Source organism: Chionomys nivalis, chromosome 15 (genome assembly GCF_950005125.1).
Source record: "Chionomys nivalis chromosome 15, mChiNiv1.1, whole genome shotgun sequence".
NCBI classification, from domain to species: domain Eukaryota; kingdom Metazoa; phylum Chordata; class Mammalia; order Rodentia; family Cricetidae; genus Chionomys; species Chionomys nivalis.
This window is the reverse complement of record NC_080100.1, coordinates 42,982,028-43,000,139: the sequence shown is the minus strand read 5'-3', so window position 1 is coordinate 43,000,139 and position 18,112 is coordinate 42,982,028. Positions and strand designations below refer to the sequence as shown.

At 43.1% G+C, this 18,112-nt stretch overlaps 1 protein-coding gene across 11 annotated transcripts in view; it reads right to left on the bottom strand.

Moving 5' to 3' along the window:
- Window positions 1-18,112, bottom strand: part of Mast4 (microtubule associated serine/threonine kinase family member 4) — a 593,745-nt gene that overhangs the window by 53,684 nt on the left and 521,949 nt on the right. For all 11 annotated transcript variants that reach the window (XM_057790139.1, XM_057790141.1, XM_057790140.1 and 8 more), the window contains 6 exons: window positions 16,955-17,033; window positions 11,022-11,179; window positions 9,054-9,129; window positions 6,988-7,197; window positions 2,313-2,414; window positions 389-521 (listed from right to left, as the gene is read on the bottom strand). In XM_057790139.1, coding sequence (XP_057646122.1) covers window positions 389-521; window positions 2,313-2,414; window positions 6,988-7,197; window positions 9,054-9,129; window positions 11,022-11,179; window positions 16,955-17,033 — 758 coding nt within the window. The remainder of the gene's footprint in view (window positions 1-388; window positions 522-2,312; window positions 2,415-6,987; window positions 7,198-9,053; window positions 9,130-11,021; window positions 11,180-16,954; window positions 17,034-18,112) is intronic.

The window sequence follows — 18,112 nt, the reverse complement described above, 5'->3', positions numbered from 1 at the left end:
TCCTAGATTAAAGTGAAATGTCAACTTTAAATGAATGACGATTTTTAGAAACACTTGGAAAATTAAAAGTGCTCTCCAGAGGGAGCCCACTGAGCTTTGCAAAAGAAGGACTCAGAGAAGCCGGAATCCACGTGCTCCAGCAGACAGCAAGCACTCTGAGGACTGCAGGGATCTAGTCCCGCGAGGCCACCCCATCCTCTAGCTGACACTGGGGCATGTCCGTTCCTTCCTCTGTACTCAACGATAGCTCTGTCTTTTAAATACTAACTGGGCTCCCCCAAAAGGGGCTTTTTCATAGAGATATCCAACACAAGGAAACTAAAGACTCATTATGAAGTTCTAGATGCCACGGTCAGAGAGCGGGCAAGGGCAGCCTACTAGCACTCACCTTCCAGAGGATCCTTATTGAGACCCAGCTGGCTGATGATGTACCGGGGAATGTCAGTTTTGATTCCCTGGCCTTCTTTGGCATGGCCTTCTGCGGCTTCCAATAGGTAGTAAAATTCTTCAGGATCAAATTCCTGGCAGATGACAAGCACAGATTAGTAAATATTCTTTTGAGTAAAATAGGTCTGAAGTTTTATTACCTGCTTCTTATTCACAGCAAAGCTGACGTGGTTGAAAGTTACATATGAAGAGAGGAAGCAGGGGCCTCTACCCAGTACAGAATTCTTACTTTACATTTGAAGTCTCTTCATCGTCCAAGGCAATGCATATATACAACTGGTAACCTAAAGGTAATGAGTACTTCCAGTTTTCCAGTTTCTCTGTAATGAAGATCACGGGCCCACTGAAATACAATGAGTTTGCTGTGTGGCGATATTTTATTTGTGCTTTAACGTATAAAGCTGTCCTGAAGACCAAAGTGTGGAGCTAGCCACTAGTTAGCCATAGAGGCTAGGCAGTGGTGACACACACCTTTAATCCCAGCACTCGGGGAGGCAGAGTCCCACAGATCTCTGTGAGTTCAAGGCCCTGGGCTACACTAGATTGATTCAGTCTCAACGATAAATAGAACCAGGCAGTGGTGGCTCACACCTTTAATCTCAGTATTTGGGAGTCACACACCTTTAATCCCGACACTAGGGAGGTGGAGACAGAAAGGAGTATGGATGGGTGAAGAGAGGAATATAAGATAGGAGGAGACAGGAGCTCAAGGCATTCATGGAGACAGGATCTTGCCACCTTCGGTCTAAGCATTCGGTAGAGGTAAAAAGTCTCTCTAGTGGCTGGCTCCTTCTCTGATCTTTTAGCATTTACCCCATAACTAACTCCAGGTTTTTATTATCAAGACCAATTAGAACTTGTGTTCCATTACTGTTGCTTCTTTGTGAGCTGAGGTCTCAGTGTGTTGCTTGGGCCAGCTTCAGATTCCTCAACTTAAGAGGTCCAACCTTCCACCTTAGTCTCCTGAGTAGCAGACTATTGAGGTGTGTGTGTGTGTGTGTGTGTGTGTGCGCGCGCGTGCGCAACCATGCCCAGCCTGGTGTGCTTTTTCCCCAAAGTCTCCCCTGCTGTGTCTTATCAGGCACTTTTATGTATTTATGGAGCTATGAATATTTCCATTTCATAAAACATGATGAATGATAATTAAAGTGACGATGAAACCAAAGCACCTGCGACCGCTTACGTATCATGAGTGATGCCAGGAGAAGTCACACATGGAGAGACATTAGCCGTCAGCAGAAGTTAATTTTCATATTGTCTTAACAGGCCCTTACAGAATTCTTCTGCCCAGAGAATCAACTTTGTTTACAGTTTTGACTGAAATCTCAAAGTACCATAAAATCAGAAAAAAATTGAAAAAAAAAAAGAAGACAAACACTAAAGGTAGCCAATGTCTAAAAGTCTCTCCCTCCTGATCTGGATAGCTTTCAAATGGGCTGTCAACTAGCCTGTATTTCTAACACAATGCATTTTAAAAGTGATAGTTGTAGGCATGGCTCACCATATCTCTGACTTCCCTCTGATGAACCTTAGCAACTCCAGAAACATGAGGCATAGGGAGCAGTTTAAATTAGCAGTGGCGTACGGTTAAGGTCGAGCATATTATTGTATGATCATCCTGCAGGTTTGACCAGAATACAATCTGACTACTGCTTAATAACCGCACCACTGCCAGAATGCCTTCTCAGAGTCAGAGAAGACGGGCCACATATGGACGCCATCGTAAGCATTCACAGGTTGCAGGTCCTCCTGACTCTTTCTATTTAGTGCCCGTGGTTGAAGTGAAATGGAACTGGAGCTTCTAGATGGTCGCTACTTCCCACAGTTAGCAATAAATAGTACAGTCACATCTACAGGCAACTCACCAAGCACTCCAACAGCCGAGCGGGGCGGGCAATAACAATTAAGATCTTTCGGACTAGCTGTTTAATAAATGCCAGTTCTCCACTTTCGGAGCGATCATGGGCCTATGAAAAAGCAATGAGCAGAAAAATGATACAGAGGGCTCCACTAAATGGGAAAGAAAATCGGCAAAGCATGCTAATTAGGTAATTTCTTTTAAATCAGAAATTAAGTGACTTAAAAAACACTTTCAACAGACGTTATCTCTGACATAAATGGACACTATCAGACATCGACAAAATAGCTCTATTAGCTAAAGTTTAATTGCAAAACTTTGATTTATTATCTTTTAGAAATCAAATGTAAGGATATAAGGACCTGTTAACATGAGCCATGAATGAAAGAGACATTAACTTTATGTCCCACTAAGAACAGGATGCCAGCAGAGGCAGCTGGGCAAGAGCGTGGACTCAGCCGATGCAACACTATGGATGTACATGTCTAAGGTAGATGTGGGAGGTTTCTGTTATCCTCGCCATCTAACACGGGCATCTAACGCGCTCATGGAATGTAGTTTATGCAGACGGTATGATGAACCTGCAAAGTTAGTTATTTTATCACCCGTGGGATGTGTGCAGTCCCAGTGCACATGTTAAGGAGATGTTGTTTATATTCTGATATACACATAGATTCGACGACCCTTGTGGAATAAATAACACCCAGGCACTTAGCTCAGGCACACTGAATGGGCTTAAGTGTGTGTTAAATTTGATTTTACATGTTGCCTAAATACAGTAAGTATTGCAACAGCAAGGCTCAACTTGTTAATTGTCACTGACATTTTTAATATTATTTGAAGGAATCTAACAATACAATATTAAGGCTGGCATGGGATAAAAATCTGAATGGAAACCATTCATGTTCATTTTTTAAGGCTCTCCTAATTTTTAAGGTTCTTTTTGTTTTGTTTGTATTTTCAATTGTTCTTATTGAGCTATGCATTTCCCCACTCCCTTTCCTTCCTCCCCTCTCCCCTTCCACCCTCCCCCTTGTCCCCCACTCAGCCATTAAAGGCTAGATTCACAACCAAAAATATAAGAAATTTTAAGGTTTGATGATATACGTTTTTAAGAATTTAGGAAAAGAAACTAATGCATTTCTGGTGCCATAGGTTATAATTTCAGAAACATTAAGAAACATTTTTTTTTATTAAGCTTAGGGGTATCACTGATGACAAGTCCTATCTCCAATTGTGACAAAACTTAAGAAAAATGATTTAACATATATACTGCATTTAAGCTAATATACTAACAACAACTTGCATGAAAATAAAAATGAGGAAATAACTGTAGAATATGTTTTATATCTTTAGGGAAAAAACACCCCTCACCTCAAACACAAACTATCTTTAAATTTTCTTCTAATATTTGTTATGCAAGAAAAAGGAATTTTGGAAAATACCACGAGTGCTAAGAAACATGGCATATTCCTTTTGTAGTTCGTCATTAACGAAACACAGATCTCCAAAGATAAATTGAAGAACATACAAAAAACCTGTCTAACTCCTTGCTGACACTTGGAGTGGGATGTTGCTACTAATTGCTGTCTTATGAATTCACAAACACAATGACTCTCTAGGACACTGAGGTACACCACTGTCCTCCCCAAAGGAGAAATGGCCAATTCAAACTGAAAATTTCCTTTCCAAACCCATAAATATGATGACACATCCCAACTTCTAACAATTACCAGCTATGTCTTACTCCAAGACATATGAGCTCTATTAGCTCAAATAATATTTTATTTACCAAACTGGTGCAGGAAGACCGACTTCACTAAAGCAACCCCCAGTGAAGGGGCGCAGCATGAGAAGAACGTGGCTTCCTGGTCACTTGCAGCAGCTCAAAGGCGCTAGAGGAGTCCCTGAGTCTGTATTGTAAGTGTTGGCCATTATTGAGAAAGACCTGTGACCCAGATTTGAGAGCTAGAGTTTCCTTTGTGTTTTGTCTTCTTTGGCTAAACACACCTCAGTGAAAAAGAGACTGCAGACATAAAAGCATTCATCTGAAATTGACCTCAACCCCGGGACTTTAAAGGGCATCTGTTAAATCAGGCTATTCGAGTCATAGGGGGATCTGCGCCTGGGGTTATGCGTAAGATTGCCCATGGAAAAGCGGTAAGAAGACAGGCTTGCTGGGCTCAGAGTGTCACATCTGGGAAGGGACAACAGCTCGCCAGAGAGGCCACAGCATGCTCCCACAGCTCTGCTCTCCCTAGAAGGAATATGTTCCTCTCAGACAGGTTTAGTCCAGGCTCTGGGCTCATGTGCCTCTAAAGGGAGACTGAATTGTTGTAAATGATGGAAAGAAACTGTATCTGTAAAGAGGCATAAGAAAACATCCTGACTCCTTCCCAACAACGACCTTTAGGTCACTGGTATACGTGCTTCTCCGGCTCAAAGAGAAATGTCTCTAAAAATTAACCTTTTTCATCTGTCACACCGCCCACTCAGAAGATCCTTGAAATGCTAAGATTTATTTTTAATTGCCATGAAACAATCTGCCACGTCTGCCATACATCAACAAAAATACAGGGGGGTTTTCACCTAAGTAACTCTGGGTATCGGATCTATCTCCTTCAGGAACTGTCTAGAGAGGAAGGAGAACACACAGGACTAAGCCGGTCCTTATGATGCTACCGTGGGTGGCCGCTAAACCTCTGGCACTGTAAGCTGCCACCTCCATTAAATAGTCTCCTTTATAAGAGCTGCTACGGCCATGGTGTCTCTTCACAGCAATAGAAACCCTAACCAAGACAGAGGCAAAGCCCTCAGTACTCAAAGCTCCAGTTAAGAGTGTGCTAAATTACCTGAGCCATTGTTGGGTTTACCCACCACTGCTCCGGAAGGTATCCAAATACAAAGCTCTCTGAGAGGCAGGCAGACACACGAATCTTAAGTCTGACCACAAGCTGCTGGTCTGCGATATGCATTGAAAGCCACTAAAGTCCAAGGGACTGTCATTCAAGACGGACAACAAGATCACCAGCCGTGGGAGGAGAAGCAGGGGAACACAGTGAGATTGGGAAAAAACTCACTCATAGAAAATGCAAGCTGGGAAGGAAACCCTCATAAGAAACGGGGAAGAAATGGATGGAGGGGTTCCAAGACGAAAGTAAAACAGTTAAGGGATGAAAAGCAGATGGGTGTAGGCGCTGCAGTAAAAGGGGCCTGCTCCAGTAAACTGAAAGTGGATTCTAAGGGCAGGACATCGGTATCATGGGAGGCATTCAGAAGCCATTCAGGGAACAAAATATTTCGGAACCTCTACATGTTGCAAACCATTGTAGGTATGCAAAACAAAATAAACAAAAACACACGGCTCTACAGAGTCCTTATGTTCCAGAAGTACAGTCCATGGCTAGTGCCGGTCCATGCATCACCATCAGTGTACCAGTGCCGCGTGTGCTGGGCTCAGTACGACTAAGCCTGAGCAGTTCTCCTAGCAAATGCACATGGTCAGGATACGCAGGTACATGGCCATTCCCATGCACCTCCCTTTTCGCTTCAGTTTCCGGCAGAACTGGTTTATGTCAAACGGTCAACTAGTAACCAGCAAGCCCGAAAGCTGTATGTCCCCCTCCCTGACAATCTACGGAGCACCGCTTTCCTAGTGCTGAGCGAGGAATGGGAGGAACCATGGCGAAAATGCCGCTGGGAAACTTGGATGAGAAAAGAAGGGGAAATGGCAGCTGCCAGCCAGAGAGGCATCTTCTCATCCTGCCAGAACTCAGTCGTGTCGGGGGAAGGACAGATGGGTTTCTCAAAAGTAGGATGTTAGTATTTGCCTCCAGTTTAGTGAGATTACTTCTAGTCATTCAGAGGAAAAAACCGTCAGGATTACATTTACACGGATATAATTTATGCCCTATGAGAGACATAAACACTATAAATCCATATATAGGTTAAATAGGTTCCCCGTGTAGGCTGCAGCCAATCAACTTCAGTCAGAAGAGCTGTATCATACACTAATGCTATTCCCCCGACACATTCCCTTCCCTCCCCAGGTGTTATCAGGAGCTGGGCATGAGAGTGTTAGACGGATGGGATCCCCTGTTTATCTGTCATTTCGGAAATTGGCTATTTTGTTAGAGGAAGAATTAATACTCAGGAAAATAGAAGTTGCCATTTACTACCCAACAGCACATGCAGGTTAATTAATAAGACACACAGTCTAGTAAAAGCCGGCAATTTTCCATTTAGCTTTTTTAGAGATTAAAATTAGATAGCTCCATCAAGCAACTCGCATACACTCGGGCAATTTATAATTTTATAGGGAAAGTTGTGGTGGTGGGAGTGGGGAATGACTGCTTAATAATCCTTCACAATCCACTTATCCTAGAGTCATAGACCGTTGGGTCCCAAGGTCCCTGTAAAGATGATTACATTAACTTTCTCCTACTATACATAATGGCCAGAGCCAACTCACAGCAGGTAGCAAGCAGTTTAGGCTTGCTTGCACACTTGCTGTGCATGCCTGTGTGTGCCCCATCCCACGCCGCATGCTTTCCTGGAATCTGAATTCCACCTTTTTTTTCCACTAATTACTTATAAGCGAATGGTTTCATAAGAAAATATTTTGCCAAAAGGAAGGCAAAACAAATCAGAAGCAAGCCACGTGAACAACACTTTGTTCTTACCTCCTGGAGCAACTTATCTAACTTGTGCTGCAACTCAAGAAAGTATCGTGACGTGATGAGGCCCTGGTGGGACTTGTCCAAACAGTCGCGAGCCAGCTCGATGATCTGATGGTGGGTGAAGCTCAGCACCCCATCTGCCAAGGGGAGGACATTGTCTGGGGAGTAGCTGGTGATAATTTCCCTTAGACGCTCTTCCATCTGAGCCGTAGCCTGTTGTGGGGAAGACACACACACAGGTGTAACACCGGGAGATATGCACGAACCACGCAACAAGCACTCTTCCATTTTCCCAGACCTCTCTGAGTTATTAAACAGACTTCTGAATTACAAGTGAAAGAAGCCTCATTTGGAGGCCTGAGGTGCAGCTCACTGGCAGAGCAGTTGGCTAGCGTTGAGTGAGGTCCTGTACTCAATTTCTAAGAACAATAGTAACAACAACACACACAGGAGAAAAGATACTTCCCTTCTGCATGCTATGATCATGGTGCACACACGTCAGTATGCATTAGTTTGAGCCCACTGACTGAACACCACCAAGAATGAGTGTGAATGTTGACTGCAGGTATTAACGCTGCCTCTGAGAACCACATCAAGCACTGGCCAAGGCACCAGTCTGGCGAGGACGATACTACAGGAAGGCGTGCACATGTTGGGAAGGAGCCATACAGAAAATTCCTGTGCTTTCCATTAGGAAGCTAATACTGCTTTAAAAATAAAGAGAAAGGAGGTGAAGAAGTGGGGGATACCTCCTCATCAAAGGGAATATAAATTATAAACCTTTGAGGTATCAAATGAAAAGGTGTATTTCTGGCCATTGATTCCCCTCTGCTGATGTCTCATTGAATGCAATCTGTTCCACATACGCTTCTTGAAATAACTCTAAGGTGTTTGTGGAGGGCTATGTTCACAGACCCTTCAGATGGGTTATCAAAAATATGAAATATTTCTTTGTTATTCCAAACTCAGGATTGTGCCAGAGTTACCCAATATGAGCCAAAAGTTTGTTTTCTTGGCAAGGTTTCAGTGTGACAGGAATATACACATAGCACTTTATCCTTAACTGCAAATGCTGTCCCCTTAGCTCATGACCAAGGGGATCCTCAAAAAAAAAAAAAAGATCTACAATTTCCTTTCCACCCTTCCTTTTCTTCCCTGTGATTGCCTACTGGCTAATCAATATTCCTGGTCTACAAGAGCTACATAGGCAGAGAGATTATTTCCTCTTCCCTCTGCTCTGCTCTTAACATTGAGCCTCATTAACTAGGCATAGTCAATATCTGCTTTCCTGGTGGACAAGCGACACGTGGTAAATAGGTAAAACGGTGCTAATCAATGCCATCAATGGTAGGTTCATTACAAATAATAAGTACCCTGCTCCTTGTTTATGAATCTGAAGACCTCCCTTTGTTCTCATGTGGCTAGCGACAAAAGCAGTAGGTGATAGCCCAAGTGCTGTGGGGAGGTGGCCTTTGCCCTGCTATGCAGAGCCATGTGGCTGAGGGGGCAGGGAACTGAGGTTGGTGAAGGGGGTCCCTCAGAAGAAGCCTTCACACTGCACTCTGGCTTTGTTCTAACCCCTTTCACCAGCTGAGTAGCAGAACATGCCAAAGAATCTCTACTGCTATGGTAACAGGTGTAGAACAGAAGATGCGAAAGAAAAATGAGGTTTCAAAGAATAAAAACAGTGTTCAGGACACAGCAAGCTATGGCTTCTGAGGAAAAAAAAAGGTGCTCTTGACAATCGCACAGTAGATGAGGAACATAGGTTCAAAGAGTCCAAAGGGTGTAGAGCCTTTGAGGGTAGAGCCTCTCCTCCTGTACCTGCCAGGGCCCCCACTGCTGGGTACCCACCAGCAACATGCACCACACAGGGTGCTGAGTTCTCAGCAGCTGCTTGCTTCACATCTGTTTAGTTGCTTTCTCCTCTTAAGCAGGCTACGGTGCTGTTTAATTCAAGTCATTACCGGGCTGGACCCTCACTTGTGTTAACAACACCGTCTTGCAGAGGCAAAGCCTATGGTGCCCGATCATTGAGGTGCCAGGCTTCTCCAATCCCATCCACTTACCTTTGGGAACCTTTCTTTGTAGACATGGTTCATCATAATTATTTCATGGTCACAGCAGGCGGGGGAACGTCCAGGGCTGCAAGCAAAGCAAATTACCCTTTTAAACCTGCCGCAGCATGAGATGGAAATAAGCCTTTTATTTATAAACAGCCAGTTGCATCGGAAAAGTACAGTGCAACCCTCATATGAAAAGCAGTTGTCTTAGGTAACAAACTGCAAGGTCAGTCATTGGCACACCCATACTCATACATACCTCAGCTCACATAGACACCATGGACAGGATTCATAAGGCAAGCTCTGGGAGTGCAATACCACAGAGTAATTAAGGTCACGGTACTCGGTCAGGAGATAGCCTTGCGGGGCGATTGTGTCATGCATGTGGCATGAGCTTGTGTAGTTGTGGCAACCAGTCAATGAATTGCAGTATCAAACAAAATGGGGAGGCTACTAATGACAACATCCGAGACACATTTAACGGTGCAATTTCACACTTCGATCATACACCTGTGTTTGGCCACACGCCACCAGAGAGGCAGGGAACCTTCCATGGCACAGGTGTTGTGGGGAAATCCATTTTCCACTCTAACAAATATTTATTTACGAGGCTGAGGTAGGCATTATGAAAACGGAAGCATGCAACTGTTGTGTTCTTCTGCACGGCTGTCACTTTGTGTCCTTGCTGGGAAGGTAGTCGCACCGTTTGTGGACATCTATGTTCTTGGATAGATATAGCTTAGGCTAGATGCCCTGGGTACTTCTTCAAGAAAATTAAAAGTGGAACCCCTGCGATAAACCATGGTGATGCTAGACACAGTGGCAAAGTCTTTATTTCCTTTTTATTCTAGATCTCAAAACAATTTCACATATCCCTTAATTATCCAGAATGAATATTTAAGGATATTAAGTTTATGATACTATATGAAGAGGGAAGATACAGAGGGAAGCCCCTTCTTGGTAAACCCTCATGCTGAGCTAAATACCTAGCAAGCTAATCTTTTTAAACAATAAAACTTTAGCAGATCAACATATACCAATTCTGCCCATTGAGATTTCATGTTGTTGATGAGGAGACACAACACCCTGACTCCATCTTCTAGGAAAGACCTGTCGCCCAGCTGCTGAGCGTGCCATCAACAGAATCCTGGAGCTAGCTATCTCTCTTCCAGGCTAGCCTCAGCTGTGGGAAGGAATGTCCCACTGTGTCAGCGCCTCCCTGGAGACTGCTATAACAAGGCCAATGACTGAATAGCTGGAGCAAGGGTGTAAATGGAGGGATCCCAGGCCAAGATGGGCCAAAGCTGATGGGCCTGTACCATATGGTGATGTCTCCTCCTGCCCAGGCCTGCTCCCCGTTTTCCATCCACCAATGAGAATCCCCACAGCACTTTCCCAAATATCCTGCACAGGCCTCCTGGATGGAGACACTGCCACCTGGAGACATAACTGTGAAACCTACAATTCAAAGCAAGGTATGAAACCAGCCCTATTCAATACTCAAAGGACTGCATTTGACAAGCACAAAACTCAGAAAACACCAAGTCCTAAGAATGTGTTCATCATCTCAGAGAAAGTAAGACTTAGGTGGGAATACAGAATAAGACGACTAAGATGGGTTTTATACTATCTAGGGAAAATATCTTTCCATTTATTCTCTCCTCCCTCTCAGCAAACTTCTCCCACTTCATATGATTATATGAACTCCTCCTGCACCATCACTAGTTGACCTTGAACTTTCCGTAGCTAGACATTTTTACAGATGGTCCCCAAGGTTTTCGCAGCAATTAGCCTCTTATGGAAACATAAAAGAAATATAAAGCCTTTCTATGGTAATTAACAATGTCATCTATTGATGGAATATTACATTCATATTTGTGACAACTCACAAATCAGGCTGCACACACACAAATTAAAGAAATGTTTGAAAACAAACAGTTTAAGTCAATACCAGTCTGGGTCAAGTCTACACACCTGAGACTCCGGGAACGGGGGCGCATGGGCGTGTTCCTGCATCGGTTCTCAGTGGCAATGCTCTCAGTGGTGCAAAAGTGTTTGGACAGGAAGTGCAGTTCATCTGGGGTTGGCTGATATGGTAACTGGTGCAACTTCTCCTGGGAGGAGCAGGATGACTGAAAGAAATCAAAGTAAAGTGAGCGGCCCGCCTCAGAAAAAGGAGTCTAGAGACAAATGTGTGTTGGGCAAAGGCGCTGTTTTATGTTGATTCTATGACAGCAACTATATCCTAGATGCATGAAGTGACTCTGCTCTGAGAGTTCAACATGCCTTCTAGATGTCCCTGATCTGCCTGCAACTGTCCCAAAGGCAGTTTCTTTGGGAGAACACCAAACCTGTGAGATGGACAAAAGCCAGCAAAACCCCGAGGAAGAAGGCAAAGCCCGGGGCGAGATTGCCATGATGGATCAGCTCTTGCTGAAGAGACTCCTGCTGCTGTTCCCAGCGAGCACTCTGACTTGTAGTAAGTAACATGATGATATGCTGTGAGATCATGAGGTGATGAAAGCGCCCTCAATAAGCTCATGCTGCTCTTTGATGCCAATGCCATGCATGTGTGCTGTGATCATGAAGGACAGAGAAGCGTATATTTTCCTGAGTGATATCACTTCTTTATTTGATTCTGGAGTATTTCTTTCCTTTCCTTATTGTGGGGTGGGTGGGTATGGGGGGAAGAATGTTCCTTCTCCACTGAACAGCTTCAGTAGTGCTGAAGCTTTACCCCTTACCATAGATTTACTCCTTAAAAACTATCCCTTCCTGGACTAGGATTAAAGGTGCTACACACCTTTAATTCCAACACTCCGGAAAAAGAGGCAAGTGGATCTCTGTGAGTTCGAGGCCAGTCTGGCAAATAAAGCAAGTCCCAGGACAGGCTCCAAAGCTACAAGAAAACCCTGTCTTGAAAAACCAAACAAAACAAAAATCCCTCAACATCTGGAATGTGATGGAGAAAGCAAGTAGCTAAAAATAGAAGATTTTTAAAGAACCTGACTTTGGCAACTGTGCAATGAAGGAACTGTTGGTTTTGGGTTTTAGGAGTGATAAACTCAGTAAATCAATGCTAATAAAAGATGTTGAGAAATTTGGAATACAAGGAAACACAGCTAGAATAAGCATACTTTTTTGAAAGGTACTCATTTGAAAAATGTCAGTTCAAGCAGAGTTCAAAACAAAACAAAACAGGGGCTGGAGAGATGGCTCAGAGGTTAAGAGCATTGCCTGCTCTTCCAAAGGTCCTGAGTTCAATTCCCAGCAACCACATGGTGGCTCACAACCATCTGTAATGAGGTCTGGTGTCCTCTTCTGGCCTGCAAGCATACACACAGACAGACTATTGTATACATAATAAATAAATAGACATTTAAAAAAAAAAAAAAGACAAAAAGACTGTCCTTACAAGAGTCGCCCTCCATAAATACCGAATACTGAAGCACCACAGTGCAATGGTACTTGGAATTAATGACCAGAGCTGAAAACAGCCCTGCACCTTGAAATTATAAAATGCCCCGCTAAGTCTACAGTAAGATAGACAGGGATTTTTATAATGTAATGAGATTATTTTATAAACCATAAAAATGAGAACACTAGAAAAAATTATGAGATAAACCAAAGCTATATTCAGGGAAAACAGGCACTCCTAAAATACTTCCACTATGAGAAAAGGAATAAAACATATGAACTAAATCAATTCAGAAAGTTGGGCAAAGAATTGTAAACATCAAGAAGCAGAGGTGGTAACCGCAAAGATAAGGAAATTAACAAAATGAAAAATGGGAGAAATTTATACAGGGGGCTGAGGACACAGCTCAGTGGTGGAATAGTTAGTTCACTTGTACCAGGCAACAGGCCCCAGGCCCAATCCCTAGCACAGGAAGAGCCCAAACCCAACACCCACACACACCCACATATCCAAGAGGGAGGGGGCGGAGTGGGAGAACTAAAAATAAACAGAATGTATACACTTGAGAGAGACAGAGAGGGAGAGAACTAAAAACAGTATGCAAACTCTCTCTCTCTCTCTCTCTCTCTCTCTCTCTCTCTCTCTCTCACACACACACACACACACACACACACCTTATCTGTATCTTCTTAGGTAAATCTGCGTCCACACTTATTTCTGTCTACAAACCCACTAAGTTTACAGCAGTCACTCTGGGTAGCAAAGCACCATCTGAGCAGAGAGGGACTCGTGAAGGATATTCAGTCCACTTAGTATGGATGTTGACTCAGGTTGCTACGGAAATACTGATATCCTGGATTATGACTTGCTGGTTCTGTGGCTGATGGGCTATTGTGTACAGGGCAGCGGTCAGGCTGTCTTTCTGAAAGTGAAAGCTAATTTTCAAATGCAGCAGGCTCAGTATTTCTCTCTCTCTCTGTGTGTGTGTGTGTGAGAGAGAGAGAGAGAGAGAGAGAGAGAGAGAGAGAGAGAGAGAGAGAGAGAGAGAGAGAGAGAGAGAGAGAGTCTTTCACTGTGCCACCTAGGCTGGCTACCCTGATTTCAAATGATCCTCCTGCCTCAGCCTCGGAAGAAGCTGGAACTACAAACATGCACCACCACACCTGACTCTCGTGTCCGTATTGAGAAGATACCTCTATTGAACAAAGCCTCCTTGGCTCAGCACTTTTAGAAGAATGCCAAAACAATATAGAAGTTTTCCAATATACTGTTTCGCTGCTTCCTATTTCTCCCAGTGTGGGGCTAGTGTGTTTCATTAACCAGTTTGCATATGACTTTTGACTACACCACAAATCAAAGCCACTCTCAAAGAATGAAAATTTACACTAAAAACTGCTGCTACTCCTCCATGCAATTAGACTTCAAATACATTTTCTACATAATGACATCACTCAAACATCTCATCTCTCGAGATAACCACTTTGTGAAGACTAGTCCTTATATGCATGCATAAATTCCTACTTGTTATTACTAAAAGAATATGACTTAACAGCCATACCTCATATTTATGGGTATGAAAAATCTTATTTTCATTCTTTCCCTCAGTGAAAAATAATTTATCTGGTGAGAAATATCTCCCCACTACTGCAATTCCATATTGCTTATTTCAAAATTAAAAATTATGATGTGAATATTAGCATACAGAAGTTCCACAAATTAATTTTCACGGCCAAATTTCACACTAAAAGAACTGACAATACTAAATGTTCTCTGGGAGGAACAGACTAACTGTATATGACAAAAATCTGTCTAATTTTGGAACATAACATTTTTCACACTTGGCAATTCTGAAGTCTCTGTAATAGCCAAAAGATATTATAACATTTACATTTCAGCATGAATGGGTCTGGAGTTCAGCTAACAACACAATTATTTGTGAACTTTTGAATTGCATTTGAAAAGGCTTCTAGTTTTATCTGTATAGAACCTATATTCCTTTTCGTTTAAAAAAAAGTACATTTTTGATAGGCGAAATGACCAATAGTTAATGAGACTTGCATGAGTGATTCAGCTGGGGAGTGGGAAAGCAGAACGTCTAAGTCACCAGCAGACACAGCTGTGCTGATATTTGAAGGTAAGGACAGAAACTGACACAGAAGCTTTGTAGCTTTCCATTGTCCATTCTAGAAATGAAGGAAGAGAAAAGCTGCCCAATCTCCGCCACAGCGCACACAGGCCAGATCCAACAGTCCTTGCTTTGGGCGAAAAGAAAAATTATGGAAACTAAAATTTCATTGTGAACGAAGAAATGGGAATTTGAGACCTATAATTGCCTCCCACCTCCATCAATACATAAATCATAAATGTGTAAGAGAAAAGCTATTAGAAATGCCTTGGTGTGTGTGCACATGTGTGTGTGTGTGTAAAAATGGTCTCAGAGTTTCTTTTAGACATTTGATCTTTAGAGACATTTGTCCTCATGCAGATCACCCACAAAGCAAAGAAATACCACTCACATGGTCTAAAAAGAACCATGACATTAGGGTCTGGACCACTTGCTGTACTTGTATAGATAAGATAATGGGACGAGTAAACAGCCCCTCAAATAATTTTCTCTGCTTCAGATTTCTGATACATAAAATGATGAAAAAAACCAGCAGCAATATCACAGAATATACTGCCAGCATGCAACGAGCCCAGATGCTTTGGAAAGCTCAACTAGTGCCTATTTTATAACACTTATGAAAACATAAGTTAAAAAATTATTTAGATCCAATGGTCTGATTCAATGTACCCTCCTCACCCTTTACTCACTCACGTCAAGAAAGTGATAACACGATTACTAGGAAAAGGTGCATCTGCACTCTCCTATTTTCCATGCGAAAGACAGATTTGTCACCTGAGCTGTTATTACCATTGACTGAAGGCGATGCAAGGTGATAAAGTTGAGAATAAAGTCAAAACCCATGAATTTTAGCTTGTAGTATTAAATGACTATAATTTAATAAAAGCTAAAATAAATGTGTGGATGTACATAAGGAAGTCACAGAACAAAGAATGAGCACTCTGTTTACTTGTGGCATGGTCCCAGTGACAGGCACCCAGGGTCTAGGGAGGGACAGTGCTTACTCCGTCTTAAATTACTCTGCGCGGAGTCAGCTCTATCACTCATTTTTGGCAATCAATTCCCACATTTTCACATCTGAAATAACCAGTGATGGCCACTGCTATAATGGTCAAGTAAAAAGCTCAGTGGTACTTAGTAACAATTTTACCCACTGATAACACCCAGGGTTTTACCCATGTAAAGCTGGTGTGCCACGGAACCTACTCAGAACTGTTAGAGGTGTGCTCAAAAAAAAAAAAAAATGACGCAAATGGACAGGAAACTTGCCTAGCACAACAAAGTGAGAAGGAAGACAGGAAAATAAATGACCTATCACCGTGCACTACTCTAAGGGGGCGTAAAGCGAGCCCAGCAGATGTTAGCAATTTGGTTTAAGAGGTGCCCAGAAATCCAACATTACACTAGGGCTTCTGGAAACACAAACGTGAAGGCCCCGGGGAGGGGGAAGGGAGACAGGCTCTGATATTTATTAGTTCATCTAGCAAGTTTTAGTTTCTTATAATTTGAGCATTAATCAGTAGCTACGTGCTTAGCACAATGCTGGGGGTAGGCATCCCTGAACAGCAAACCATGGATTTTGACAAAATGAGGAGGAACTGAATCAGAAAAAGCTCTATAGTCTTAGGGGACACAGTCTGAGTTGGTGGTTGAGGACAGTCAGAACCCCTCATTAGGCATTCACTGAATACTATGGGACCTCCTGGGTCTTTCCCAATGACCACCTGATTACCAAAGCCCTGTGGTTCCAGACACTCTCTAGCTTAAGCCAGAAATGCTTGTATCTAATCTACTGAACCGTTCCTAGTAACTGCCAGGCCTGGGTTTGAAATGCTGTTCCCGGCGAGAATCTCCTTTTTCTCTATCCCTTCCCATGGATTTACTAAGTTCTTTGCCTGCCTTTCTGAAAGTTGTTAGGGCACTGACAAACTGATGACATTGTGTGGGGAGGGTGGGAGGGACATCCTTTGAAGGAGAGACAAAGCAAAACAAGCTTTCATATTAACCGCACAGAAAAAGATCAAGTCCATGGAAATTGAATGGGGTCTTCACCATGAATACACCTGGCATGGAAGGAAAGCAATGACACCAGACTGTGCTCTTTTCCCCAAACTGCACAATGCTATTAAAATGAAGGCTCTCACTCTCCTCCAAACATGTCATCCCCGGCCTTGGACAATTTATGCCCCATAGTTTGGAAGCTTGCAGCAACAGTGTGCCCTTCTGGCATTTGTTAGTCCATCCCATACCGAGGCAGAAAAATGGGCTCCATCTTGGCCTTCCCACTGGGAAACACTTTGAGAGAAACACAGACTGCAGACCAGTTCTATAGTTGTGAGATGGAAAGAAAACCCAGGTACTTACAGAGACCGTGGAGCTTGGTGTATTTGTCCCATAGCCTGAGGAGGGGAGAGAAGCCAGGGACCAACGACGCCCGTCCGTCCTGTGGGACAAAGCTCAGTTAGGCCAATGGTGAACAGCTGATACCAGAGAACCCCAGAGAACTCCGGTATCTCTAATCAAACAAATGACATCAACATAGTCTATGAGGATGTGGGGATGCTTGGCCACGGTTAGGGTAAACAAACATTATACAGCAGGTTGCCTTTTATTTAAATGGAATCAATACAGCCAAACAAGTAGAAAGTGAATGGGTTGATCCATAGTATTGATCTCTCACTAATACACTTTGACAAAATGAATACGGGGGATAATTACAATGGTCAGACTCAGCAGATTCAAAGCAGCACAAGCAGAAACAGGAGGGATCGTGGTCTATGAGGGAACTGACAACTGGCCAATGATATTCACCAGGGTCTTCATGCCATCAGTGTGTAAGACCTTGGGGCAGGCTCGTGGCCCACCTCTTATTTCTAAGGGTATAGCTTTCCTTATTGTAAACAGGTGGAGAGAGCACTGGGCTCCTGGTTACTTCATACTAAATGACAAATAACTTTACAGTCAGAAAGCTTGAAACTCCGGTTTTGGGTTTTGGAAAATGACTGCTTTCTGACATGGCCTGGCTTCATATTGTTAGAGCAAAGGCCACGTGCAGAGTGTCTAAGCATGCAGAAGACTCTGGCAAGTCACTTGAAAGTCCGGAGGAAAATTTTCTACTCATAATGGAAACTAATGCTAAGACTGAGTCTCCTGCTCAGTCTTAGAGACCAAACTGTCAGATTCCTTCAAGAAAATGGCTTCCACCCTTGAATGGAGGCTAAATGGTGGCTTCCGAGCTGGACTGTAGGTATGAGTCGGGGCACACAGGGGTCTAAAATGAATTTATGCAGTGGTTATCAGTGGAAATATTGCCAGCAGGGCAAAGGGCAGAGAAATTTTCAGGGATTTCTGTTATTCTAGAACTTTATTCAAATTTTCAAATAAGATCATACTGTATCATAAGTTACTGGGGAAACAGACGCATGCAAAATTTTTAGGGTGCAAAACAGGAAAACATTTTATCAAAAAGAAGCACCACTATATTCTTAGACACAGGATCATGCAGAGACGCTCTGCAATTCA